General features: G+C 33.7%; 1 protein-coding gene across 4 annotated transcripts in view; it reads right to left on the reverse strand.

Moving 5' to 3' along the window:
* Positions 1-27,275, reverse strand: part of CACNA2D1 (calcium voltage-gated channel auxiliary subunit alpha2delta 1) — a 359,815-nt gene that overhangs the window by 154,881 nt on the left and 177,659 nt on the right. For all 4 annotated transcript variants that reach the window (XM_079304608.1, XM_079304609.1, XM_079304607.1 and 1 more), the window contains exon 5: positions 13,720-13,764. In XM_079304608.1, the coding sequence (XP_079160734.1) occupies positions 13,720-13,764 (45 nt within the window). The remainder of the gene's footprint in view (positions 1-13,719; positions 13,765-27,275) is intronic.

The raw sequence follows: 27,275 nt of genomic DNA on the forward strand, positions 1-27,275 counted from the left end.
TTTATATGTAAAAAAAAAAAAAAAAAAAAAAAAAAAAAAAAAAAAAAAAAAAAAGAAAAAGGAAAACCTCAATGTTATTAATTCTTTTATTTTGGCATTTCTATGAAAAGCCTGACAGATTGTGGTGTCAGCTGGTACAGTTTCATACCCAGTTAAACTTTGTTTTCAGAAAAGTAGTAACACACATATTTTGACGGAAAGTGATTCAGCGTGTGAATATAATTAAAATCCAGCTCCAACCAATTTCTCTCTCAAGTCAGGAGCTGAAATGCAATCAATACTGGCACAGAATAATCCCAGAGGAGATAGTGGCTGAAGATTAATTTTCTATCTATTCAAACCTGGACTTCACTTATTGGATTACATTGTTACCTACCACTGACAGTCAGCAAAATAACTCACTCATTTCATTGCAATGAATTTCCAGACCAATTTCTTCCTCCCTTGAGAGGTAGATAAAATTTATTTGTTTTTTCAGTTCACATTTTCACCATTTTAAGGCTTTCTTTTCTCTTTTATTTTCTCTTTTCTTTTCTTTTCTTTTTTCTTTTCTTTTCGTTTTACTTTGTTCATTTGTTTTTTTGGTTTGGTTTGGTTTGGTTAGATTTTTTTCATTAATAAATCACGCTGGGGTTTTTCACATGTCTACCATTCACCATCAGGATAAAAGGAAATTGATATAACAGCAAAAACACAAGAAATGAGGTTTTTTGCATCTATTCTTTGTGATTATTTCTAAATGACTTCTGGCATGATCTTCAATAAATTGGAGGGTACCTTCTGCATCTTTTTTATAAGCCAAGTACACAGCAGAAATAATGCAACTTCTCTCTACAGAGCTTTCTGAACATAAATTAATGCATTTACAAGAGTTAACTGGAAGATTTATGCCAAGATGTGTTACTGAAAGATATGTCTAGAAAACATTCATTAAACCTAAATTGATAAAGATAATTTCAAGAAATTATGACATAGTCTAGTTTCTCATTTCACTGCAGCCAAATTTATCCTGATTCCTTCCACAGCATTCAGTTACTTTCCATCATCACACCTGTAAGAAGATAAGTGAACTTTCTAGATCTACTAATAAATTTTCACTTATTTGAAAAATAATGGTTTTTGTGGGTTCAAGAAGGTTTTTTCATTAGAAAAAAAAAATTACTTTTGCTGTTTCAGATGCTGAAAACTTACAACTACAAAGCTGACACTATTTTTTTAAAAAGCCATCCATGAAACAGAGAAAACCCAAAAGATTCAAAGTGAAGCAATCTTCAGCTGTTTTGTGAAAGCTGATTCTTTTCAGGAACAATGTAGAAGTTGCTCAAAGCATCATAACAGATTTACATCATGATGCAAGAATAAAATTAGATTTCTTTCAATTCCTGAACTGATATCCAATGACACCTCCCTGCTTCCATATTATGCAAAACAGACAGGAATTGGTTGCTGGTATTTTTCCATTGCCTTCATATCCAGGGACTATGTTCTGCACAAAGCCTCACTGTCCCTACCAACACCATTTTAGAGAATGAATGTAGAGATGGAATTATAATTGCTGTTGTTTTAGGGACATCAATTTTTTTCCTCTGTCATTCCTTCCTGTCTTACCTTGCAGAATTCCAAAAGTTTTATATTTTCATCTCTAGGTATAAGCTTGGTTTTTATTTCTGAATATCTGCTGAAATTTCTAAATGTAAAATTTTAAACAATTGAGCTCATTTCTTTTACTTCCCTCTCATATATACTCTGTGCAAATGAAACTGTCAAATACAAAATAAGCACAGAATTTCTTCTATGCTCAGTTCTGTACTCTTTTTTCCTTCTTCTGTTTTGCTTAGTTTTGCTGGTTTTTGTGTTTTCCCTTCCCTGGGGAAAATAATCCAGTAGAACTACCTACATAGCCCCTCTGAGAATGCTTGTGGCCCCATTAAAAAGTTAGAGCTGGATTTAACAGAGAGAGTAAAATGCAGTTCAGCAAATGCCTGCAGCAACCAAGGGCTGGGACCAGCTCTTCTATGGATTAGGAACTAATTTTGAAGAGCAGCTAGAATGCATTTCTAATAGCTACAGCACTTTTACTGCATTTTAGATAATGTAATGAGTGCATTGCCTTCTGATAACATTTTTTATTTCCTCCTCACTAGCTGATTTTCCAGCTGTGGGAAGACTACCAGGTGCATTCAGGTGGTTGTGACAGAACTGTGAAGAGTTTATTTTTTTTTCACTCTGTATCAGTGGGGGTCTGTGGTCTTCACTTTGCAACATGATGATTTTAAGTTAAATCCTTCTGCCTACTCTTAGGGAAAAAACAATTAAAAGATTTACAAATAAAATAAGAAAACTGTTGGCTCAGAAAGAAAATATTTTTCTGTTATGCAAGAGGGAGTGTTAAATATAAGAATATACACATATGAACAGATACACATATATATAAAAATAAGAAAAAAAAATTTTTTTGCAAATATAAGTAGGGTCTGGGTAGCTTATGAAAGGGAACTAGGAGGCAATTTAGTAGGAAAATAGTTTGCATAAGTCAGTGTGTCATTCTCAAGGGCCATAATATTTAATAAGAGTTTCTTTCAGTGTTTTTTTTTTTCATATGCTTCTAATGCATCAATTGGTTACTGTAAGTCAATGATAAAACAAATGGAACTCTGGATTGAGTTTTGGTATTTAAAAAAAGATAAATTTTCTTAAATAAATGATTTTATTTCCAGTCTTCAGCCAATTGAGTAATGTCAGATGTGCCATATACAGCCAAAATAATGTAAAAGTATTTGTTTGGCTCTTGGGTTACTTTTATAATGCACCTATGTTCTGTCTATGAAAATTTCTGTACAGCTACTTACAGGCTTGTCCCTGTCTACTGTATACAAGACTATCTGATATTTTATGGATGGTGCAAAACCATGTGGAGAGGTTATGCATTTTTTTTATCCAACCTTTATGATTCACAGCTTCTGATGAGAACTTTTATGCATGCACAAAATCATTATATATCTTAAACATAATAGTGTTTACTTTTTATTTGTATATTGACCTACTCACACAATTCAATGACTTTGGTTTCTTAAATAAATGAATCCTTGATGTAATTCATTGATCAAATGTAAAGACCTGGAAATTTGGGGACAGACTTTTTAGCAGGGTCTCTTGAGAGAACACAAAGGGTAATAGTTTACAATTAAAAGAGGGTAGATTCAGACTAAATATAAGGGAGAAATATTGAGAGATGAGGGTGGTAAAACACTGGAACAGGTTGCCCAGAGATTTGGTAAATGCCTCCATCTCTGGAAACATTCAAGGTCAGGTTGGTTTGGACTCTGAGCATCTGATCTAGCTGAAGATGTCCCTGCTTATTGCATGGGCCTGTAGTAGATGAACTTTAAAAGTTCCCTCCAATCAAAACTATTCTATGATCCTGTCATAATATTGTAGCATTTCAATGAATTATATTCTAGAGGAACAGATGAAAATGTCTGGGTTTTCCCAATTTCTTCAGCTGGAAAGATTTTCAAAATAGAAATCCAAGCTTTTGGAAGTCCTCTTCTGTTTAGATGAGTTCACATTACATTTATGAGTGCCATTATGAATACCATAATTCACTTAATTATATGTTTCTATAATTTTCTTAGTTTCTGACAAAAAGGAGCATTATTAAGGTATCGTTTTTCAATAAGCTAAAAAAATCCCTTTAGATTAAAAGACAGTAATAAAATAATTAGTGAAAATTTATTTTTTTTAAATTATTACACATTATATGTGACCTTAAACAGAAACCTACAAAGAGTCTGCTGTAGCAAGATCAGTATGCAAAAAATAATTTCTGTCCTATCATATTTTCTCTTGAGCTACAATGACAGGTAAAATGAAATGTGTATTTAAATATTTAAGCACATAAGAAGTATAAGACTTATTTATCTTCCTAAATGATACCCTAAAGATAAATGTGACTTCACCAGACCAAGGTCCTCAAAAACCTCTCCAATTCCCACAGTGTTTCAGGGATGATGGAGATCTGCCTCATAATGACATCAGCATCCCTGGATCCCCCTGGGTCTCATCTGGTTCCATGGACACATCTATGTCTGACTAGCCTCAGTGGCCCCTGACTCCATCCCTTCCATTCCTGAAGGTTCAGGCAACATCTCCATATCCCTCCTGGGGATATGTATCCCCTGGATATATATCCTGGTCATGAGATTGGGAATGATGAAGTGTAATCCCATCTAAACTTCCCACCCTGGTCCTCTTCTACATGGGATGATGGTCTGAGAAAACTCAGGGGTTTATGCCCAAAATGTTCACTAAGAGGAATCTCCCTGCCTGCCCTTAAATTATCAGGTGTTGCACAGAACCACCTACTTCAGCACTGACTTGACTGTCTAATGATAATACCATTAGACAACAACAGGAATACATATTAGAAGAAAAGCAAATCTCCCTTTAACTGATTGAAATGCTAAATGGAGTTCAGAAAAAAACAGTTAATTATTAAACAATTTTTTAAAAAAATCTTTAGATTTCATAGTCTCCTTCACTGATCTTTCACATCCCATGACAGTACTCAAATATATGTAATAAAATAAAATAAAAATAATCATTGTTGACAAAAGTCCTGTAAAATACTTTCAAGACAAAAATGTACTCTAGAGAATTTAGATTTTTCATACATCATCCAATTAAATTTCAAACTAGGAACTGTTCATCTCTTATTGGAATAAATTACCCTGTCTACCTTTACTATCCCCACATCTGATTAAAGATCATATCCCTGGAGAACAAGAACTGTTAAATCATCTTAATGCTTCATTGGGAATTAGTTATAATACCAACTGAATGTGAACACTTAATTAATTTGATTTTTTTCATCTGATGCAGTTGTCCTTGCCATGCTTTGCTAAGCCATCAGCTGATCCTGTTTCACAGTTCATTCTTTTCTACAGTCATATTGGCTAGGTTTAGATTTTGTACATCCTGCAGCATATTAATTTGTTATTGCTCCTTCTTCTTGCTTTGTACCATCTTCTGTGTAAGTAACAACATAAATAACACCAGAAACCTGCTTTGAGAAGAAGGTTGGACTACATGACCTCCAGAAGGCTTCCTAATCTATATTTTCCCCCAGTTATGTGGTTTAAAACACTATATAAACATCACACACTAATTAATGGTCACATACATTTAATGCAGCTTTTCATTAATTAAATGGCAGCTGTACCCAGATAGTCAAAGGCTGTAGGTAACACTAAACCATGCTCTGACCTATGGACCACAGACTTTCCCTGCAGATGGGACACCACACCATAATTAAAGTAAAATGCCATAACACTGTATAGGACTATTTCTCTGACTTTAAAAAATGCTAGTATGGTGAAATCCTAACAATGCAATAGTGTAGAAGAACATCATTCACAGGAAATAAGGGAAATTTGAGAAGGATACACTGCCCAAGTAAAAGATGCATGTCAAAAGAAAGCAAACAAAACAAAAAAAAAAAAAAGAAAAAGCAAGTGCACCCAAGGGAAAGAAGACACTGTAGACTACTGTCAAACTGTAGATTTTGAAAGAATTTTTTAAAAGTTGACAAATTAAAATACTTATGTAAAAGGTCAGCTGAAGTTTGAGTGCAAAAGTTTTTTAGATCTGGACAATGTGATTTACCACTTTATTAAAATTTATTTTCAATACACAACATATAGAGAGCTGCAAGAAGAACTTAAACACACTGTTTTACACAGCAACACTAAAAACTTGGGAAGATTTCAACTCTGTTGATGAGAATAGCTATGACTGTCTTTTTAAATTTGATTTTTTGCCCCACCTACTCTCAAAAAAACATGTTGAGAATGGCTGTGTGGAAAGGCCAGGAAATGTGATCTGGCACTTTGCAGATCAGCTTGTTGAGAAATGCTCCTATTTGCAGTCAGGGGCAGGGCAGGAACAGGACCTGCATTTCATCACCTACACTACACATCACACCACCACAGAGAGCTCCCTTTGAATATAAAAACATTGTAAGTGGTCCTTTCTGAGATTCTTGATCTGACTTGGAGTTTTCAAAGCCTACTTCCACTTTCAATCAATAGGAAAACATCAGATTGAGTCTTTTGTTTTGTTTTGTACAACTTAAAAGTCTCAATGTGACCCACACATTTCAAAGCAACACATCAGAACACTCATACAACGTTGGCATCTGAAATCAGGCAACAAAGTGCTTGCTAAAAATCACTGCCTCAAATGCTATAAACATCATATGACAAGTTCAGCTTCTGGTGTTGCTTTTATTTACCAATCAACAATTACACTGCATTCACTGCACTAGTTATCACTCATGCATTTGATATTAGTAGGAAATATCCTGAAGCAAGAAATCTTCCATTAAACGAATGAATCACCAGCTTTAGGGCTGAATTCTGATCTTTGGTGTGGCATAAACTCAGCCTCCATGGGGAGACTTCAAGCACTGCTCTTTTGAGCACATTTGCCTTCAAGATAAGATTCTCTGCATTAAGAACAGTCTCATCTTTTTTGAGACACTGGCAACTACAGCTATCACTCTTGCCATTATTATTTCATAACTTTGTTTCACAGGTAGGAGATAGCTTTGGGGCAGTCATTTATTTCATTATCATGTATTTTTCATTTCAAGCTTGAACATATATTCATTTGGGAGAAGACTTGCACAAATTTGAATAAAGGAATATAAACCGGGCACCACCATTTTTAATCATAATACTAGGGGAGAGGGGGGTGGAGAAGTAAGAACCCCTGCTTCCTTTGGCAATAGATCACCATAATTGCAATAGGAAGCTCAAAGGAATGCCTTTTTTCCCTGTGAGCTGTACTCCAGCTTACCTGTAAGACCTTGAAATGGAAAGACCTGAATGTTTCCCAGTGATACTCAGTAAAAGGAACACACTCCCTTTTCAAAAATGCAAAAAAGTCTTGATACTAGAGCAGACAATGTCAATCATGCCCTCACTATCAGTTCCAATGATTTCCAAAGAATAGTTCCAAAGAACAGAATCCAAATCATTCTGTCAGATAATTCCTGATGTCAAAGAGAAATGAGTTCAGCAAGCACATTCAAATTTTCCTAAAAAATCTGTAGGTCAAAATAACATGAAATTACTAAAATTACTAAGTCCTTTTTGTATGTAAAGAATGATGAAGATATAAAACATGAAAACATATGGTTTCCCTGCTTACTCACTCCTTCTCATATATGAAAGATAAAATGCTGTGTGTTGTCTTGTAACAGAATTAACTTCTATAACAGAACCTTCACTACAGAAAGTGTGGTTTTTGGCCATAAATACTATTTTTATTATACACCACAATGCACAAGAAACAACACTCTGAAGTACAAGTAAATTGTTATATAAAAAAAAAAAAATGGAACTACCATTATATGGCAGTTCATTTTAAAACACGTTAACTAAAATTAAACTGTTTCAACATAAGGTACCAAAGTATGTTCTATGTACAACAATTAGAAAGTTGTTCTGGAAAATGAAATGAGTAAGGGAGTCTATGTGAATATATCAGATTTTCTGTCCTCATTTCATAAAATGTTAGGTTGATTATAGACTTTAAGTATTAATGCCAAGCAATACATTTCAGTTAATTTTCAAGATATATATTTAATAAATATGAAAACATATTTGAAAAATATGGTATTTACTACATATTATAAAGTTTTATTCTAATGAAGCTTCTCTAAGGTTATAAAAATGTTCCTTACACAGGTTCATCACCAATTCTAGTCTGATAGTCTTTCATAATGAAAGATATAGTTCATATTAGCACAAATTTCTTTCCCTCTCACAGCCTAGGTCAGTCTAAGAGCAAACTACCCTGTGAAAATGTGTCCTCTGTCTATATATAAAAAAAGGCAAGAATAATGCATGTGAGGCATTTTTCTGTGCAGCTAATGAGAAACATCCCATCACAATGAGAAACCAAAACAAACAAAACCTCAATAGACTTCATGCCATATTGCTAAGAATTAGAGTACCTGGCACAGATGCAACCCAAGTTCTCAAAAAATTCAAGCTCTAGATAAGTCCATCAAACACCATTCAACTAATATTTCCATTTATTTACAAATTTAGTCACTAGTCCATTTTAGTATCATCATTCTCCAAGAATGTACAAACTTTTTTTAGAACAAACAGTAAATTATGTTTTCCAGTGAAATTTTCATGTCTAATTGTACCATATGCCATCAAGAGATAGGACAAAGAGAAAATACAAGAACTAGGTATGTAAACATGTACAAATATTACTTAATCTGACATATGCAATAACTTGGCCTGGTTAAGAATCTTGGTAGGTTCAGAAAGAGAAGAAATTAAATCTAAAAAATAGCTGCAACTTGCAAACACGAAGAATAGCAATCATAAAAATAAGCTCTAAATACATATGCTCTATGTACAACACCTACTTATTGGCACCTTCTTGCAGAGGTGTGCAAATCACAGTTATTGTGGAGTTATCCAACTTGATTTTCCAATCTTTTGACATAGACTTTGCCCATTTACTCATCATAAATTAGAATAGCAGAAAATCTTTATGACTCATTTTAAAAATGTCTTCAATATAGAAGCAGTAAAGGACAAAGAGAAGATGAAAAGAAATACAACACATCATAGCTGTGAGTGCAATGTCAAACCATATTGGTTGTCATGCAATGAAAGCAGAAGGAATAAGAGACCTAAGGGAGCTAAGGAAATCAGCTGGTTATTCTTGACAGGCTGCCCAATGGCAAAGGGAAACCAGATCCTCTACAGTTTAGCACTTAAACTCATCCTAAATGACTTGAGACAAATTTCCTATTGGGAATGCCTGTCCTTCATTGTCCATGAAATACTGAAGTGTTAGTACCTTTAGCTCAGAGAAAACCTGATGCTTTGAAGTTCTCCATTAGCTAAACCCAGATGGTCAGATACTGATTTGGTTATTTGCATGCTGGCATCCCAACAGTGAAAGCATGGAGACAGAACTGCTCTTACATATGAGAATAAAAGGAAGCTTTATAAAGGTTCTGTCTTATCAGAATCAGGTTTAAAAACCTTGAAAAGCCAGAGGAAATCTGTATCTGTTGGATGACTTGCAAAAGCACTCCCCTGTCCCAGCTTTCTGTGTAGTGTCAGGGCCAGTCATTACAGCCTCACTTTCCAATCCAGCAACTAGCAGCTGCTGAAATCTGGCATCACCCTTTCAGTCTCTAGAAGTCTTTTCATACCTACTACCTTTGAGACTGGACCACTGGAGTCCCCCATCTGCCCCACCTCAGCTCCTGATCCTCATATTCAGGTGCCATCTGCCCCATCAAGGGCTCTGCCTGACCCAACACACAGCTCCTGAAACACTGGTGTACAGAGGACACTTTTCTGATGTACAGCTATGAAATTCATAAAATATCATACTTGTATAAATTAAATTATTATGCCATTTTCAATGTATACTATGAGAGAAAAAGTCAGGAAACTCCTGAATTCTTGTGGCTGGAGGGAAAAAAATAAAACAAACCAGCTTTTCTCTGATCAATAGGATCAGACTTGTTTACAGGTAAACCTGTATTTCATTAACAGACTTCTTTTTACTAAATTAATCAAAGGTGCATACATAAGCAGACTTTGCAGCCTTGATCCATAAAGCAGTAGAAAAGGCAAGACTTGTGTAAGGCTATAAGCAGAGACAATAAACTTCCAAAGCCACTGGCAATGCCTTTAAATCTCCAAGTCTCTTATTGGGAGCATGTCTCATAGATAACCATTGTGGTCTCTGCTTAATTCTGCCCAATATTTATTCTTCACTTCATATTAAAAAAAAAAAAAAAAAAAAGGTTGAGGGGTGAGAATTATTTTGTATTCTGAAATATTTGTTAAAACACACCATGATTTTTCTGAAGAATTGGCATTCAAAATTAATTATCCTTTCATATTTTTACAATTGTTTTAAATTTGATGTAGATAAAATTTTTATCAGTATTTATAAAACCCCTACTTGATGGCTGTATTTATGCTGCAGTTTAAACTCAAACAGAGCTAATGTTTCAAAAATTATCCCAAAATAACAAGGCATCACTGAATTAGGACAAAATTCCTAAACCATATGGCACAGACTGCTTATCAGTTTAGAAGATTTCTTCCTTCTTTATTATAAAGAAATAAAATATGCATTTTTTTTTTTATATCAACCATAAGCATGTTCCAGGTTTTTGCTTCTAGTGGAACCCACACATTGACTCCTAGTCACATTCTGAATTCACACTTTGTGCAGATAGTTACTGCCCAAAGGGACCCATAATTTTCAGCAAAAGAAAATAAAAACTGCTACTATCACTTAGTGCATGATCAATAATTGCACAAGGAGCACAGCTCTGTTAGCCATGACTGCAAGCCAGTGTGGGACTGCATGAAGGCAATATCCAATAAATCACTTGTGCTAACTAGGGACACAACTCTTGCCAGAAGACACAACTGGCTGCTCCCAATTAAAGTCTAGGGAGTACAGGGAAACTGGAGACTTCCAATGATGTGTGGCTGGTTTCATGTTGGAGACATTTCTTTATTTGTATTACTTAGTTCCTTCCATCAAATCATTGAAAAATCATTTCCTTAAGCTGTTGTAGCTTGTGCAGGAAAAGACTTAAAAAAACATGGCAAGAAATTATAATAAAAAATTTGGAGAAGGAGCATGATGCAAAGAGGAGATGAGAGAAACATTAGGAAAGGAATTCAGGACAAATGAAAATTAAGCATTTAAGGAATTCTGTGCATAGTCAAGTTGTGGATTACATGAATACAAGGAAACAGAAAAAGAAATAGGTTTAGAAAGAATCTATAAACTAGATGTGGAATCGCTGGAAATAAAATGGAGACCATAATAAAGAAGAGGAAATAATTGTGCAGTGGAGGAAAATTACTATAAATAACGTGGGAGTACAAAGGACAAGATGAGAGAACAGGCAAAGCAATATGAAAACTAATGGGAAAGAACAGCTTAATGTGGGACTACTCAGTTGTCCAATAAAAGCACTGCAGCATTTGTCCAAATACAACAAGCTGTTGACAGCTGCAAATTAAAGTGCACAAACAGGCTGCAATATATCAAACTGAAAGGGTTCTTGGGAAAAGGACAGTGAATGAAAACCTGAGAGACCTATCCTAAATTACAAGTTTGGCCATTATCTTCCTATGAGATATAAAGAATGGAAATATAATACCTCCTACCTTGTTGTGAGGATAAAACTCATTAATTATCATCAAGTGCTCACACATTACCTGGAGCACTGTGGGGGAGGTGGAAATAAGCAAGCAAGAATATAATTGCTGCTGTAAGATAAAGAGTACAAAAGGTCCATTACTGATTGATGGACTACAGGGTTACAAATTGATCATTTTATCTGAGAGACTGAGAAATCCAAAGGCCAGAGAATGATTGGCCTTCATGTGCTTCTTTATTTTTTTTTTAAGTACAAGCAAGCCTAGTCATTAGATTCGAAACGGTCCATCAAGACAGCAGATGAAAAATGAGAGAAAGATCTCCTGAATGTGGTATGGAAACAGGAAGAATGAAAGAAAACTTTCAGCTGCATATAAACACACCAGAAACACAGAATTTAAGAGGATTGCTCTTCTAAAAAGGCTGTAATATTCAAAACAATATTACAGAGTGGAGTGGAGAGAATATTACAGAGTGGAGATAAATAAAAACTGCAGGCAAGAACTGTGAGATTAATTTCTTCTAATTCTTCAGCAACCAAAAGTTAAGATCTAAAAGGATCTGTTACAGGGACCTGGTCAGCACAGAGAAACACACACCCAGAACTGATTCAGTTCAGATAACCTTAGACATCTGTCTCAAAACAAACTGAACAGCTCTCTAGAGATATCCACAGTGATTAGTTTAGATGTCTAATTTTAATAAATTAATTTCTGCTACTAGTTATTCTTGATTGTACTCAAAGATAAATATAATACCATTTCCTGTGAATAAATGAAGGCTCACAGGAGGAAGAGGAGAAAAAAATGTGGACATGTTTGAGACAGAAAGGAATGGATTGCAAACATAGTTTTACTAACCAGTGCTTCAGAGATAATTCTATAAAAATTTCCCAACATTTAAAGAAAAAAAAAGCTGTCTCAAGCATTTTTTTCAGGAAGGAAGAGGGAAGAATGAGGTGTTTACATACACAGTTGAGATCCAGATGAAGGTCTTCTCCAAAAAAAAAGAAAAAAATCACTATCAGATCACTGATCATTGGACCCTTATCACTTCTTTACAACAAACATCACTATAAACTTCATTCTAATGAAATGTTCAAAAAGACATAAAAATAAATAAAGTTAAAACAGAAATAAAACAGGATATCCGGTCTGTTTTATTTTGTGTGTGTGTACTTTTATCTTGAAGGGAAAAGAATGTCTTAAAGAAAATTAAAAAAACCAAAGATTAATCTCTGAAACAGTATATTCCTTTCCTGCCTTGCCTAACAGATTTGTATTTTGGTTGAGAAGTAATAAGCTCAAGACCTTTCCCAGTACTACTTAGTCATAACATTTACATCAAAGTTTTTACTTCACACCACAGTCTACTATTACTATCTGGTATATTTCTATTAAAAATACAATATTGAAGCTTTTTAATTCTGTTTCCAAAGAAGATTAGCACCTGGCATCAAGTGAATTTAATAGAATAGAATAGCATAATTCAAATTTAGGTTACTTTTAATGAATTTTACTTAAATCATGCAAACTTTAAAACTCAGGACAGTAGTTTGTGGTATCTGAAATGAAGTACTCATAACTCTATATAACCATAAAAAATAGTTCTGCTTGACATGATCTATGTACCTTCTTTAATTGCCTTACAGCAGAAGCATCCATTACAATAGTGATGCCATCAATCTCTAAAGTCTACTTGATTAAAAAGTGCAAATGAAGCATGCTGGCAATTCTGTTTAATACATTTACAACATTTTTCTATGGCCTTATAAATTAAATCTATAATGAGGACAAGCTGTTGTATTGTCACCAGTGAAGGTGAGGATAACTTGTATTGTCTCCAGAACACATTAAGATTTTTAGCAGTTAATGGCAGATAGGAGACTTCAAACTTTTTAAAATAAGAACTTTAGTAAACCAGGAATTGAAGTTTCATAAATTTAGCTCAAATCTTTTGGTCAGATTTTCAATTTTCCAAAATCTTATTATAGCCACATAAGTGATCATAAAGTGAATGAAAATAATTACTCAGTAACATTTCACATCTTCTTTCTCCTCACGTAAAAAATTTATCACAAAAAATACAGAACAACATCATCTGATCTTGGAAAATAAGGCCAGAAAATAGTTCCCTCAGAGTGAACTGAATTATTTACATTCATCATTTTGATTCTCCAATCCTATAATTATGATTTTATTACGTTTCAAAAAGTGAATTATACTGCTGTCAGGATCTTCATTCTCCCAGCACATTTTCTGCCTGACCAGTAATTCAAACTGTATGAAAGGAGACAGATTTTGAGAATTAAAACATAAAATACTGTCTGGCTCGTGAGGAAACTTCTGAAGACATTTTTAAGTTTCTTGCTTTTTTTGCTTTTGCCATATCTTTAAATTATAGTGTTAGAGTTTCATTAATATTTTCATTCCCCTAATTTTCTGAGATTACAGGCAATGAAATCAAATGAAATGTATTACTTACATCATTCTGATCGTCTTTTGCATTGTAATAGATTATATCATTATTCTGTAAGAGAAAGAAAAGTAATTCTGTTAGTTTGAAAGTAGAGAATAAATCTATGTAGCAATAATCTCTACTATTGCAAGATACCTTTTGAAATAAACCACCACTTCTTTATGTATTCTCTTTGAAACATGACAGGCTCTGATCATTGCCTGCTCTCTGCTGCATGCACAATTTCCCATGCTTGTACTTAACTTCATTCATTTAAAGCTTCTCCCGTGGGAGGCTGCATAAGTCACTCAAAACACAGCCAGAAAAGTACAGATAACATTGGACAAACTCCAGAGCTCATAAAAGGCTTCCATAAGCTGTTTCTGTCACAGACATGTGACTTTCAGTGTGCAATTAGGGGATTTATGCACCATGACATCCAGCAGGCAGCAGATACAGCGAAGCACAGGCTCTGCTAAGTGGGGTAAGTATTGCTGTACACATGTTTATTGTTTTATTCACCTCCCATTGAGGAAATAAAATTCTGTGAAAATACATCACAGGAGAGTCTGGCTGTTGGAGTGTACAGCAGATCCTGGCAGCTCTGTGGAAATACTGTACCATGTAATTCAAGCAAAGAATAGCAGAAGATTGTTTGTTCCCATTCCAAAAACAGTCAGAAATTCCATTCAGTGTTAACTTTCATAGCTTTTTGGAAATTGGTCTATATCCTATGGAATACAAGGTTGTTGTTTTTGGTTTTTTTTCCCTGTTTAAATATTACTGAACCATTTAAAAGCCTTGAAGATTTAAGTTCACTGGAGTAACTTACCACCAAATAAATTGCTGCAATGTGCACAAAGCTTTTTGTATAAAATAAATTTTATGTGGATTTTTGTATGAAATAGAGACATGTATAGAAATAGTCTTTTTAATTATCTTTACTGATTTTGAATAAATAAAGGAGAAGTTACATTTCTTCATATCCAGCAGTGTGCTTAAAATAGGTGATTGCTGTTGACCTCCAAAAATTGTCTGAATTTACTTTTCCAGTTCATTTTATGGTAGTACCTTATAAATACCTGATTAAACATTGAACACAACAAAGTTTTTTCTTTTATAAATACCAACAGGAAAGAATGCCTTCAGTAATAATTTTTCAAGTGGATAAGTCAGTGACAATTTTTACTTTCACTAAAAAGTATGATGTGTATCAGAAGGTAATGCAGTTCATCTTTACAAACGATCGTTTTGCTCACTCCATAATAATGACATCATTTATTCTCCTCTGTGACCTTTTAGAGAGTCAAACATGAAATGTATTACAGATTACCTAAATGCCATTTTGAGGTAAATGCTATTAACATGAATTCATCCTTTTTCCTCAAAATTAATTTTCCCCTTTTCCATCAAGACACTCTACTATCCATAGGTCAGTTGTTTGTGTATCTGTATCTGGATAATAAAGCCAGACCTCAAAGCATTACAGACACAGGAGGAAATTCTTTTCATTATTAAAGACTTAAGCTAATCGCTTATTCACTTGATTGTTGTAATGAACGACCATATAATTCTTGTGGAAGTCTTTGAGTAAGTCAGAAGAGGCAAAGGTTCTATTTTCTTGAGCTCCTCTTCACTTTGTAAATCACTGTGTATGAAATAACTGTTCTGTAAATAATGTGATTAGTTCTAAAGCCCCTCTGCTTCTTTAGCAGGCAACATTTGAAACTGCAAAGGATGCAGCTCTGAGTGGTACTAGTCAGAAATGTTAACACAAGTGTCTTCATCACAACATGATCTGTTCAGCTAAAAAACAACAACAACAAAATTGTACCTTTTTTTTTAATCACAACTCTTTATGTCAGGTTGCACTAGATGAGTTTTCTTGTAATCTCATCCCTAGAAGGATTTGTTCAGGAAAAATGAGAGCAGGAAAAGCAATATAGACATAATTAACTGGCTATATTGATATATAATGCTTTTGTTTTAAAAAGGAACATTTTCATAAAATACAATTTCTACCAGGCCCTTTCTAGCATTGCCTCTTATCTAGATATGAATTTATTTCCTGAGCCCCTCTTCACTGGTCTTGTTTATCCTCCTATCAAATCATTATTGTACAGGATTTTTAACACTGTCATCAACTGACACAACTTGTTTGTCTACTTAAACAAAATTACTCTTTATTTTCACAATTATATTTTCCTTGTCTTTTTCAGTTTTATTTATTTGTTTAAATTTTTCAAAGCTGGCACAGCTTTACTATCTGTCTCCACTGGACTGAACAGTATTTTTTAAATCACCTTTTAGAATATCATTTCAGGAACATGATACATTTACAAGTTAATGAAAATATATACTCCCTGCCCAAACAACATAGATATTTTTTTGTTAGGTTATTTATATCTTGTAGTCCATTATCCTGGCTGGAGATATTACCTGTATAATGCATAAACTGACACTGACATTGGACATATCTCACTACTCTTAATATAGAAAATATGAGATATCTAGTGCTACAACACACTGAATGCTGCATGGTTCACAAATTAGATTCATGGATCACTCAGCTCTTTAGAGGACAATTTTTCATAATTTAACCACTTCTAGTTGGCAAGAACAAATTGCTTTGTTGCTGGCTCTCAAGTGAGTAGTTCAGTTATTTATTAACTTCTTGACATAAAGAATTTGAATCTTCCCACTGCTGTACAGTTTTGCCACCAGGTAATACTGCAATCTGGGTCAGCAAACTGAAGGTACATTGTAAATATCCTATTTATTTATTTTTGTTCTGTATCCAGTAATGCTGTGGGAGAGAGGTGGTAAAGACTCACTACTACTTCTTTTAACCAATGAAGGGATTTGGTAAGGCAATCCTGAGGCTGAACTTATAAAAGAATGACTTTGAGAGAACATATGCATAAAGCAAAAACTGTAGTGTACTATAATTTTATGTTTTTCACCATCTTTAATTCCCCTTTCAAAGCAAAAACTTTTACAATCTGAGAAATACATCAGGCAAGTCATATAAAAATTATATTAAGGACTAGGTCATAAATGTCTTATTTTTGACTTGCACTATTTTCTTTTCTTTCCTAAACTTATTTTTCTTCCATGCTTTCATTAATAGTATTATCTGCTCAAGTGAGATTATTCCACTGTCTTTACATTGTTTTTCATTTCAATAGTTCTCTGTTTTCCAGCTTGGGGTATAAAACAATTCCAATGGGAAACATTACATGTTGGTTACTGTTAATAAATTCTTGAATTTCACCGCACAAAATATAAATTTGATGGTCTCTGTAATCTCTGTGTCTAGAGAAAAAAAATCATAGGAAAAGATCAGCTTTCAGAATATCTGTAGATGAAATTTAAGCTCACCCCAACAATAACTTACACTCATATTTTGCTTCTCTACAGAGCAAGTTTACAGACACAGTCTATTATTCAACACATAAATGCCTAAACTCAACTCAGGAACACAGGAATGAAGCTGCAGTTGGTTTTTCATCTCAGGAAACAACTTCTTTCAACCAAGGTCTTTCAAGAACAAGAAGAGATTACATTGGAACAAGACATATGAACTATAGAGATAATTACTCATAGCTAAAATTGTAATAGCATATCTATGTCATTTTGCTGGTAAGAAATCTACATTCTCCTTTAAAAAGTCCAAAATGAAAGCTCCTGGTAATTGCTGCCATGTAGTGTGTCTGCAGGAACAACTCCTCTCTGAATCTTATGCTAGAATTCCAAGAACTTTTCATGAAGTATGTGCTCTACTGACTAGTCTAAAGATTCTTTTTTGAAGTCTTTTCCAACAGACATCCAATACAATCTATTAAGAAATGCTGCTTTTACTGAAGCTGTGGTTAAAATTACATAAAACCTCAGATCTATCTGTGGGCTTCCTAGAGACCCTACAAGATGTGAGATGCAGCCTAAAATGGAGTTAGGTTTACAGGGAAGATTGGCCTGAAATGAATTCTAAAGCTCTATAATGAACTATAGAAAAATAGATACATTATTTAAAAAAATAAAATAAAGCAAAGAAAGGGGAAGGAGATGAAAAAATTTTCTGCAGCTTTTCATATAGTAAGAAATTAATATACTGCATTCATTTTGACAGACATCACAATTATCCTTTTTCCCTAAAAGCTGCATTTCCACAAAAAAAATTGTAGGTAAAATTTTAAAGCACAAATTTTACAATTTTAGCCATTATGGAGACACTAGAAAATAATTAACTCCCCCAGAAAAGAAAACAGAATAATGTTAGCTAAAGGTCTCCACCTCAAAGATTTTCTTCAGTAAACCCCTGGAAGCAAATTTAAAATTATTGCAGCAGATTATATTACAAATATATATTACTGTGTAATTATAAGTGCACGTTTTAAAATCTGAAATTACAGCCAAATATGTTTATTTGGATTTTGTTTTAAAACAGGATACTTCCCATGACTTCTAAGTATTTCACCCAAGAAGTGCTAAAGCACCCAAAGTCAGTCAATGTAAAGAAGCTGCTCTATATTGCAGATAATCTGCAAGTAGTGAGGATTCTTTTAGTTTGAAGGTGAGAACCAGAAAAAGAAATCAAAATCAGGGAGAAACCAAATTTTATAAATATAAATCTGATCTTGACTCTTCAGTTCAAAAATAAGTTCTGACAATTAAGACAGAAATTTGGAGAACATTTTAAAATCATATTAATCCCACACACTTGGAAAATACATTCACATTAGTGAAAAAAACTGGGAGTCCTTTTGCTTAGCATGAAGCAATTAAGATATTAATGATACTGGTCCATTTAACTCTTTAAGCAGACCAAAGGAAATTAGTATAAATGCCTACAAATGCTAAAAAAGCATTTCATTAAGTGTTGGCAAAACATCAATTTTAATTAAAAAAAAAAAAAAAAAAAGTTCCTTGCATCCCCTTGAATGAAGAAGTGCATTTAAAATAAAATTCACTCTAATACCTTTGGGGTAATTAAGGTTTTAACCCATCCTTACAAATTCTATGACAAATAATCCAAACAGTTTTAGTTTAATCCTTTACACAGTCTGATATGCAGTTTAAGGAACAATTAGACTCCTCAGAAAAGAAAGCTAAATGTGGCCTACCACACATAAAAAACTACATCTATTTTTAAAGAGGATAACGTTAGGGAATAAAAGCCTGCAAACAGAGGAGAAAAAGAAACTATGTCAATTACTACTATCTCTTTTGTTACAGCTTTGTGATGTTACATCAGCAAAACAACATGTATATAAAATAAGGGGATTAGCAGCCAATAACTTCTTTTTTCCCTTCAGTATCCATGTGTAAAAGTACTGAATTTTCACTTGTCCTTAAAATGAACAAAATTTCAGCAAAGAATTGCAATTCTAAAGTTGCAATTCTAACTACAGTGTATACATGCAATACAGTGCCTTAACAAGGGCTGCAAGAAATTGGTTAGAACATGCATTCTGAACAGGAAAATTGGACATAGAACCATGATATTTGAAAAATCAAATTATTAAAATAAAAGAAAACAACAAAACAGTGGAATAGTATTCGATCAAGAAACATGTCACTATATTACCCAAAATATGGACAAATGAGTCACCTGAGTTAGACATTTTCCCCCCAAACATAATTTGATTAAATAATTGCTTTGTCAGAATATTAAATTTCTTACACTAATTAAAACCTTTCAGGACTGCACTATAATTTATGATAAGCCTTTTTCATCAGATTTGTGTAAAGGGCTTTTCTCAAGATTCCACTGAGACTAATAATTGAAATGAAAAGATGAAGGTGAAGATTACAGGAAACAACATAAAGGAGTATTAAAGGTGCTGCACATTCTTTGTCATAGAATATTCTTTATTTTAAATGGTGAGGAAGATCAACTTTTTCACCATTCATTTACAGGTAATTCCTTCACTGAAATTATTAATTTGGAAACCAAAGTTTACCAACAGTTTTTAAGAGGGAGTCACTTGAACATTCACAGATGCATGAGAGTGATAAATAAAATGAGTAATTTATCAATCACCTGCATGCTCAACAGCAGGACTAAACCACACAAGCCACATCTAAAAAGATGTTAGGTAAGTGCAATGCACACATACAGAATCCAGATAAAAATACACTATAGGAAAGATAAGCTTTCAAGCCCTTGACATTCCCTGAGGAATTTTGATCAGAGATTAGATCCAGAGATTACAGTGCTGACAGTGGTCAGATTTTAGTCACCTGAGTTAAAAACTGAGATCCTGAAAGAGCTCATTGAAGTTTAAACTTGGAAGAAACTTTGGGAGCACCATGAATATTCTCCAGGCATGTCACAGCCCGTGCCCCAGGCTGGGCTCTGCCAGCCCAGCAGTGCTGAGGCAGGGCAGGGACACACAGGGACTCTGTGACCATCACCCCTTGGTCCTGACCCACCCCTCAATGCCCTCACCTTCACAGTGACACATTTCCCTGAGTCCTTCTGCTCACTGTGACAATATCTGATTACGGGCTGGATTTAACCACGCTTGATTTAATTTGTCTTGTGCAAATTATAATTAGGAAAGCTGAGTAAGATTTTTTTATATCACATTCAAATCTCAGGAGGAAACCCTGCTGTATTACACAGTAAGTAGTTTTTTCTTTCTTTTTTTTTTTTCTTTTGCCTCATTGCCCATATTGTGCTATATTATACATTTACTTAGAAAAAAGAGAAGTAGTGAAGAGTATTAAGGTTACCTGCATAACCTCAAAAAGAAGGATAAAAAACATCAGAAAGAGTACTTATGTCTTCAAATCTCTAGAATTCATCACAGAAACTGTAAAGGATAGGCAAAACTTCCCCATGTCAAAAAAATTTCACAATTTTGAAATATTTTTCACTGTAAGAATAACTGTTAGAAACTGCCATTGGAGTACTTCAGCTGCCAGGACGATACTTGAATTGATGGAAAAAGTTAAGAATACATTTCAAGTACTAATTGCACTTTGCAGAATTAAATGTCAAAAGCAGTTGAATGTGTGAGTTAAATGTAATAGAGCAAAAAAGATGATGAGAAATACAAGTCAGACAAACACACACCCAAATCAAAATCTACAGAGCTGCCTGTTCTGAAAGAAAACAACATGCTCCTCCATTAATGTCTTCTGCATAAAGACATCCTCTGGCTCAATGGCCTGCAGTCAATCACCAATATCTGTTGGCCATGCAGATAATTGTTGACATAATAATGGAATTTTGGCAATTTGCCTAATGATAAGGATGGTCTTTTTTATTTTTTACTATTCGTTTTTAATTTTGGGTATTTTTAAAAATTTACTTTAATTTTTTAGTGCAGCTGATAAACTAAGCAAATTAAATGTGGCAAATAATTAAGCATTTCTTTGGTTCTAAAGCATCAAAGGCCAAATATTTCATTCAGGAATGAAAAATTAGTCACTGAAAATTTAAAGTTGAAAAACCACATTGATATTATTGTGTGGTTTAGTTGCCTATATCACAGACTGTTGTTTCAGTTAATCAAGCTGAAAAATTATCCTCAAGAATGATATTTTGATCCATAGTAAAACCTAGGATTTTATGTGCTTGCATATGTGACAAATGACCAGGAAAGAAAATCATAGGGAGACTGTTCTGGAGTAACCGAATTTAAAATAACCAGTTACATATGGAAAGAGGGAGGAATAACCATCCCCTCTATTCCTTCTCCTGTCCTCTAAACCAAACGCAAGGAAGACAGAGATTATCCTCAGAAGCAAATAAACAAAAAAAAACCAATTTACATCCTTTTTAATTTTAGTAAATAAATTCTTCCAAAACGTCCAGGAAACTGCTAACTTTCTCATCACAATATTTTCCTCAAAGTATAAGCAGCTTCTTTTCATAAGGCAAAATGCAAGTGATTACAAAGCAGATTTCCAGGTGGGAAAATGAAATTAATTTGTTAGCAGCTAATTAACCTCTAGATCACACTATCTGATCAGCTTAATTAAAGCAGCAAAGTATGTTTATTATAATTTATTCAGCAGTACTGCCTTTAGTTGATGAAAGAATATAAAAAAAAATATTAAAAAAAATAAAAACTTGTCTAAACTGATTGCATACTATCTAGATTGTAAATTGTACAACCAGTACAGTACAGGAGGCTGGTTAAATAATTTGGACATAAGTTTCCTTTGGATTCACAAGAAATTGGCATTATGAATTCACACTTATTTAGGTGCTGGGATGTAATGGGACCTCTTGCACTATCATAACCAAATATAGAAAATACGCCAGTCCTCCAAATCCAACAAATCTTCAAAACCCTTTGAGAAATTAATTTTCTACAAAGCAAGAGATAAACATTTAGTATAATTTATCCCTCAAAAAATGTGTGTGCATTTGTTACATTTCTTCTGTGTTCTATCCATTACAAACAACAACTAAGACCATGTTTAGCAATGCTGCAATCAGTTATTACAAAAAGGAATATAATTTTAGGGATATGACACTACAATGGAAAAAAAAAAAAAAAACTCAAGAGGGTAGCTTCTGGGTTATCCATAAGAGTGGCTGAAGTATGTATAATTCAAGGTTTATCTTAAAAAATATATATATATAACAAGACATCTATCAGTAACTGTAACTCAATTCTAAGCAATAGCACCCAAATAACATTAATGTCTTTTAAGGATCTCACTGGAATAGAACAATGTCAAAATTTTGCATAATTTTCCTTAAACTACAACAGCAGAGAGACTTATACAGCTTTTTAATTACTCTTTTATCTACATGTAAAAACTAAAATACAAGATTTTAGGATATTTGTATGGGGTATTACAATAATGTGTAACACAGGAAAAATTAATTTTCATATATAAATTATGAAAGTATGATGCTAAATTTGGATCACATTTTATAATGCTGACACTGATATCACTTAGTGATATCTAATATTTTTTAAAGCCCTGATTTCTTTCCCTGCCTAAATCAATTCTCCACTGAGTTTATTCAATCACTTAAAATGTGTCCTTCAACCCCAGAGAGTTACAGCATACAAAAAAAGAAATCCCCAAAACAATTACTGTAAGTCATCTTACACAATTTACATGAAAATTAGGAAAAAAAAAAAAAAAACAACCAACCAAATCTTTCAATTTCCTCCTAAATGTGAAAAGTACCTTTATAAAAGGAAATAAAGTTCAAAACACGTCAGACCATATTTTCTTTCCAAATTACTTTGGCTTACCCATGTGACAAATATCTGGTATATTGACTGTTTATTTTTTAATGGGCCTCTTTTAAAGACAAATCTTTCCTAAGACTTTAATCTAAATTATTTTTCCTCTATCTCTGATGTCTTAGAAAGAAAGCAACTCCAGACAGAAGCTACCAGGCTCTAAGAATTATCCCAAGCTCACCCAATTAATAAAGAACATAAGGAATCATAATTTAATTATTCAGCTTTAGCAGCTGTTTTATGCTTGTCTTGCACTCAATCACTGCAATAAAGCAAAGCTTCAGGAGCACACCTTATTTCAGAACTATCTCAGTAGCACAAGACAAGCCAGCAACTGGAAAATATTCCTTTTACTATTTAGTATGAAATGATGAAGACTTTTCCAGTTAATCACTACAAGCAAAAAGTTAATTTAAAAATAATTAGAGTAAAATTACTTTTCTTCTTAATTATTGATATTACACTGGTAAGCTGGAAGTTACGCAGAAGGTAAATAAGATTTAAGAGCTCTATCAACATCTTGCTATTATATTTCTCATTCTCCATCCTAACAACTGCAATAAATGAAAAGGGGTTTGAGTTTCCTTACATGGATCACAACAGGTTTTGTTGTAGGATAGAGAAACTGCACATAATTCAAACAATATTTTAAGGTTTATATAGATGAATCTTATTCTAGGCAGAAACTTATTGAAGATGCAGCATTTTAGCATTCCCATCAGAATCTATGGTAACACATGTAAGTTTGAGTCCTTACACTGTATTATTCACTTTCAATTCTTGTACAAATCAGCACTTTAAAATTAATCTCTTTTTTAAAATACAGGACAGACAGATATATCACAGAAATGTTAAGATTTTAAGAAAGACAATGTGAGAAATTTTGAACAAGCAAAATAGCTCTCTCTTGTTTAAAAAAAAGAAAAAAAGAAATTAAGGCAGGTATTTGTTTAAAAAGACAGTCAGAAAGGCTCCTGCAAACCTAACCAAGGCTACTGAAAAAAGAGTTTAGCACTGGAAGATCATAGTGAAGAAGAGTATGAAGTAAATTGCAAGGTATGTATTAAACTAGTTTTAGTTTGAAGAAATGCATTATTTTGTTCCCTGAAATTTATGCTGTTTTCCTTGAGACTATCTCAGCTCAGCTCTCCACAGTACTGCAGAAACACTGCTGAACTGAGATTACAGAAAGCACGAGGGAGAAACTGCAAGCGTTTAAAAAGGGATAATGTAAGATGGGAAACTTAGGCTGAAGAAGAAAAAAGCAGCAAACCATGGGTTCTGCACAGAGGGAGCATTAGCCAACTGCCCAAATTGATCCCATGGGCCAGGACTTCTTTTCTGCAGTAAGACACTGTTCACACTGAATATGAAATATTCCTGGAGTTTAAAACATGAAAGAGGTAAAATTTCTAAAGTATGGGCACATACCACTTTAACCACTAGAGAACTGTGTTCTCAAAGTACCTGAGCCCACCAGAGTTAGTTCTTTGTAGACCTCCAAAATTATAGACTCAGCTAAAAGTGTTTTCCTGCTCATAGACATAAATACACAAACATTAGTAGATGATCTCTTTGAGCATATATGCATGTAGATACACATAAAAATACATGTAAAAGTATAAACAGAGGAAAATTTATACAATTGATATCTGCATATAACTAGCTCCCATCCATTTAAGTGGGACCAGCACTATCTTAAAATTTGTCTGATTATTAAATATCTCCTAAATGTTGTTTATGAACACTGAGCAATTGGGAAAAGAATATGTAAAATCTCAGAATTCTGTAAGTTTTAATTCATTATCTTCAAGCAATAAAGAAGACAATTTTGTTTCCATATTAAAATATTTAAAGCTCTTGAAAATAATAGTATTGTAGAGCCCATGCAGGGATAAAAGAATTGGATGAATTATTTTAATGATGAATTTATATTTTCTTATCAGTATAGAGATGACATGAGGAGGTGAATGAATTAAGTGCATCCTATTCTTGACAAACATGCACAAGTTCAATTAGATATATGGATTTACATTGCTCCACTCTTACTAGTACATGTAATTACTTCAGTGAATTATTATCATGGCAGGAAAGCCTACTGATGTCAATCTATATATGAAGTCCAGTCCTGTCCATGTCATAGTTATTTTTATAAAAGCAGCATTCATAGTTCACAATCATGGCATAGTTTATAATACTGTAAATATTTTCACAGAAATAGTGAGATATTTTCCCTGCTGCTATTGGTTGAATGTCTGAGGACCTTACTAAACTGATGGATTTTTCCTTCCAATTTTTCAAGGTTAATTTACCTGTAACTGCTCTGTATCTATTGCTATAAATGAAACTTATTTTCTCCTGAACAATATTTCCTCTTGGTACTTATTCTTGATAGGTGCTTACTGATGTGTAACCACAGGACTTTTGAGGATAGAGCATGGTTTATTCTTCACACAGAGTATGCTGTGTTTCAAAATAAAACACAGATCAATCCTGAACACTTTCTGCTTTCACCCACTTTGTGCTTGTTCCAGCTGTCCCCAACACACCTAAGCAATGTCCAGACACATTCCATGGCACAGCACCAGAGCCATTCTCAGCTCAGCTGGCAGTCTCAAGAAGGTAATACTCTGTCTGGCTTTCTGCATGCCTCCAGCATCATCCCAGCAGGTTTTATCTGCTCACATACTCCTACATGCCCTGATGTAATTAATGAAAACCCAAAACATTAGAGACCAAGAATGACTGGAAGTAGCTGGAATTAAATCACCCATTTGGTGTGATCCCTATGCTAAGGAAAATAAATCAACCATCAGCAGAAGAAATTGTAGTCATCACTTGGGATTAATAAATATATTTATGACATTGTTTTGAAAAAAACTTCAGTCTTAATCTAGCTTTTGGGGTTTTTTTGCTGGTATCTCTCAACAAAAGTGAAAAGAAACCAAACCACTCTTTTTCACAGCAACACAGCTTTAGCAGAAAATGTCTGCAAATATTAGTAAAATAAAACTGAAATGTTGAAGCAGAAAGATGAGGAAGTGCTATGGGAAGACTTCCTCTATGAGCATTTTAGAATAAGTCTAAAGGTCATTTAAATTATGATGCCCATAGCAAATTAGATTAAATTAAACTTGTCTATATGGAGAATATTCAGTGAGGTAGAAAACTTTTGCTGGAAGTTTTCTTTAAACTTTTACATAGGAAAAAAACCTCACAGACAAAGCACAAGAAGTTTCATGAGGTGAAAACACCAGGATTTTGTGCAAGCACAGAAAAATGTCAACTGAGCCAACCTTCTTAGTTTCACTGCATTCCTGTGTAACTCGTAAGAAATGCAAAACTGAAGTTACCCTCCTGAGAAGTGTAATACCCAAAGGAGTAACACAATCCTACCTGAATTAATAATTCATCAGGGATTATTCAGCCATTTTTTTAAAAGCAAGGATCGGATATTGTCATTTTTATATTTATTCTCACATTTTCAAGAAAGCTACAATTCACAGTATTTTAGTGCAATATAATTTGTGATTAATGAGTGGGAAAATTAAAGCAGAATGATAGTGTGTTCTATGAACTCATGAATCACAGCCATAGAGCTGGTCCAGACTTCTCAAGACTTGCTAAATCCTAATATCCCTTCAATGAGACCTAGAGTTGTTTGTGCATTTATTTAAATGAGTCCTTATGTGTTCACAGCAAGAATTAACTGGGGAAAAAAGAAAGCAAATGCTTAACAGCTAAATTCCTGGTCAAATCAGGTAGAATTTTTAAGCATTTCTTTGCATGAGGTTAGCACATGTTAGATTATTTCTAATTTTGAACAGTTTCTTTCCTCTGTGTTATGTAAATCTCTTGCTTTGTGGCCAAGTCTACAGAAATATCTGACACTACTTCAATCACACATCATCATTTTCAGGACATAGAAGAGACACACTTTCACCTTTAGTTTAAATTCTAATGAGAATTACAATATGCTCAGGAGGTGTAAAAGTAAGAATTCCCAAATCCCTTGAGCAAAATGCAGCTCTTAATAAGATTGCCTTGCACTCCCAGAGTATTTGAAAGTCTATATAAAATGAAACACCTATTAAAATTTCTAGTGTTGCAACTGCAGAAGAGTGCAGACATCCAACATTTTCTGTTCACACCTACTAGACAAGCCTCTTTTCTAGAAGCAGGGCTTCTTGGAAGTGTAGAGCTCTAGAAACTTTTAAATGTGGAAACTTTCCAACTGTCCTGTTAGGTTCTTTTCTAAAGGTAATGAGCTTTGACAAAGTTAAGGTGAATTTTCCTCCAGTATCTTACAGAAATCCTGGGAGAAAACAAGATGGTAAAATATCAGGCCTGACACCTCTGGTT

This window comes from Erithacus rubecula (assembly GCF_903797595.1).
Source record: "Erithacus rubecula genome assembly, chromosome: 4".
Classification (NCBI taxonomy): Eukaryota; Metazoa; Chordata; class Aves; order Passeriformes; family Muscicapidae; genus Erithacus; species Erithacus rubecula.